Source organism: Suricata suricatta, chromosome 7 (genome assembly GCF_006229205.1).
Source record: "Suricata suricatta isolate VVHF042 chromosome 7, meerkat_22Aug2017_6uvM2_HiC, whole genome shotgun sequence".
In the NCBI taxonomy this organism is placed as follows: Eukaryota; Metazoa; Chordata; class Mammalia; order Carnivora; family Herpestidae; genus Suricata; species Suricata suricatta.
Window position 1 is genome coordinate 29,100,268 of NC_043706.1, and position 3,177 is coordinate 29,103,444.

Sequence of the window (3,177 nt, forward strand, 5' to 3'; positions counted from 1 at the left end):
TTTCCTCTCGACCCCCGTACTCACCGGTCCAGGTCTGGGTCATCGCCAGGGCCCCCGACAGCAGCAGGAGGAGAGTTCGGGGCATCACGACCTGCATCTCGGGGTCTGGGGAGAATGTGGGTCGCAGCTGCAACCGGAAGCGCCTGCAGAGACTACCCCAGAACCGAGGTGCCCCTGATTGGCTTCTTGGTAAACCCGTTACCAATAGGATTGTGAACCGAGTCCGCATTATCAGTATCCAGGCGGAAGGACCTGACGCAGGTTGTGACTGGGAGAAGTGAAACCTGGGTGGGCAATCCCGCCCCTGACACCGCCCTGGGGCCTGAGACCCTGAGAGTTTCCCCCGGGAACCTGGGATTTTGTTCCAAAGCCTCACCCACTGCACAGAGCTGTCTTTGTCACACTGTCTCCCTGACGCGTGGCCCAGGAGCTGTGTGAGTCATTGATTCTCCAACAGTCCAAAGATAGCTTTCAGGCTGTCTATACAGTCTTACAAATTAGTGAGGATCCCAGGGATAATTTTGTGTCTGCGGGCTATATCTATTAATACTTACCATAGCAGGAATAAAATGGTTTAAATATTTTTTAATTCACTTACATCATATGAAAACAGAACTACAATTTTTATCAAAAATAACAAATTTTCCCAAAAAAACGCGACTGTGAGAAGAGTGGCTTTTTTTTCATTTTACGTTTTTGTAAGTCTCTTTCTTGGATGTTTCATTAGAGACCACTGGAGGTTCAGATTTGCTTCTGCATCTATTGTGTTGTTTTGGTTGAAGTATATGAAAAAATTTACTTCCTTGACCATCAGAGAATAGTATGTGTCATAACCTTTTCAAATAATTGTGCATATTCCTCCTTGATACTATATTAAAACTACGCAAGTTGTACTTTCTCCGAGGTTATTTGCAAACTGGAACAACATCATTGTCTCCTTCTCTGTTACATTAAATCCATCGGCCCATCTGCACATGGAATGGATCTTGTACTAATGCAGAATTGTTCTTAAGTAACGTGTTGTGTGTTTTAAGTAACATAGGTGTTCCAGCATTGGTTACAGTGGAATTGAATTATCAGAAAGTCATTTGTTTTATGTTACCACAAATCCCAACCGAAAAGACGGTCATTGCTGAGAGGTTGTCAAGCTTCGGGGTGGATCACATGGTGAATGGGATGGGCTATGTGGGTGACGGGTACGAAGGAGGGCACTTGTTGTGACGAGCACTGGGTGTTGTATGATTCGTCACTCAATACTACTCCTGAAACCAATATTACACTGTAGGTTAACTTACTGGCATTTAAATAAAAACTTGAGAAAAACAAAGTAATGGTAAAAAAGCAGCCATTGCTCACATTAAGCAGCACAGGGAGATGTTTGGTATTTTGTGGGTTGTACTGTGGCTTGTTTGTGTCTGTAATTAGACACAGTAGTGTCACAGTTTCAGAGTGTCCTTGTGTGTTGATGTCCTGTGAGATGACCGGTCATGTTCCACAAGAGAATATGGCCCAGTGGTGACATCAGCTGGCTTCTGACCCCACTGAGGCCCAGCTGTTAGAGTTAGACCAGTTCCCAAGGTGGGGGCTGCTCTTTCTTCTGTCTTCAACTTCATATTTTAAAATAGCTATGTTTTGAAAAAAAATTGGTGTTTTTGGGATCCTGGGTGGCTCAGTTGGTTAAGTGTCTGACTCTTGATCTCACGGTGTGTGAGATGGAGCCTGTGTCAGGCTCTGCACTGACAGTGTGGAGGAGCCTGTTTAGGATTCTCTCTTTCTCTTTGTCTCTGCCCCTACCCTGCTCATCCTCACTCTGTCTCTCTCTGTCTCATTATAAGTAAACAAGCTTTTAAAACAATCTGGGAAGACTTTTAAATTCTTAAATATCCCAATATACATTGGCTCTGATAGGGTTCTTAAGTTTTTTTCCTTCTTGTATCACTCCTTGAGGAGAAGCTTTCTCTCAGCTTACTGAGTAACATATTTACACGGAAACTAATCCCAGTTTTAGGGTAGGTCTTAGGTTTAATGTTTCATAAGCAGGAATATTGGTCATGGTCACTACAGACCCTAATTCCAATATTTAGCCCTTTTTCATGGAGTACTTCATTCCTGTCTCCTAGTATGTCTGCCAAATTTGGCTACTGTTCTCCGTATCTTCTCAGAGGCCAATCTGCTCAGGAAAATCAGAATCAAAGGAGAGAAAAAAAGTAAGTTATACTGAGAGCAAAAATGAACCATGTAGCAGAGAATAAGAGGAATTTAGCAAGATTCATGTAGAAAGTGTACTTCCTGAAATCTCCCACTCTGGCACATTGTCTCTCCTCTCCTCACACACCCGTGGCCCACATCCCCCTACTCCCCACACACAGGGGAGATTTTTGTGAAGTCTGTGCAGCATTGCGTTGCTCTGACCCAGCTTCTGGTGGAGCAGAATCTGCCAACCACTGCCACCCACTGTGGGATGCCCCAGGGGAGGAGGTGAGTTAGAGATGGAAAGATGTTTTGTGTCCTTGGGAGGAAATGAGACCATTGAGAGAAAAGACTGTGAACATTTTTCAAGGTTTTCTTGGTGTCAGTAGTTTAAACACTTTCCATAATGAATTCTTGTGGCATGGACATAAAACAGGTTAACACTGCCCTCAACTACCACCTGCCTGAGGAATCCCACTCTTACTTGAGTCAGGTAAGCTGCACACCCACACCGGTATCCCAGTGTCCCCTCCACCCCCTGATTTTCCACGTCTTCATGCCCTTGTCTGCCCATCATCCTTGTCTGCCCTTTTGGGTGTCTTCCACTTTGTGGTCTTCCAGTTCTGCCCTGTCTCCTTCTATGAGGCCTGATCAAGCCAGTTGCCCCACAGGCTTGGCCATTATGTTGGTGTCAAATGAAAACAATGCCAGCATCTTCAGTGATGTGCAGGGTCACACTGAGGTCAGTAGTAGTGAGCTGCCTGAAAAGATGGACATTTCCTCCTCCAGTGAGTATTGATCTCATGAAACTCTTTCCTCCAACTCTTCAGAGTCCTCTTGTTCCTCAGTGACTTTGTCTTGAAACATAAAGTGCAGGCAATGGTTCTTGATGCCTTAATGGGTGCCTGACAAGTTTATGACCCCGATCTTGATACCATGTTGGAATGTTTTATTTTTTCCTTGTGGAATCCCTTTCCTCTCTTGTCC

The 3,177-nt window shown here is 44.7% G+C and overlaps 1 protein-coding gene across 1 annotated transcript in view; it reads right to left on the minus strand.

Moving 5' to 3' along the window:
* LOC115295436 (class I histocompatibility antigen, Gogo-B*0101 alpha chain-like) overlaps positions 1–126 on the minus strand; it is a 3,412-nt gene extending 3,286 nt beyond the window's left edge. Inside the window, exon 1 of the mRNA XM_029943322.1 lies at positions 25–126. Coding sequence (XP_029799182.1) covers positions 25–97 — 73 coding nt within the window. The 5' untranslated portion in view covers positions 98–126. The remainder of the gene's footprint in view (positions 1–24) is intronic.
* Positions 127–3,177: the final 3,051 nt, after the last annotated feature.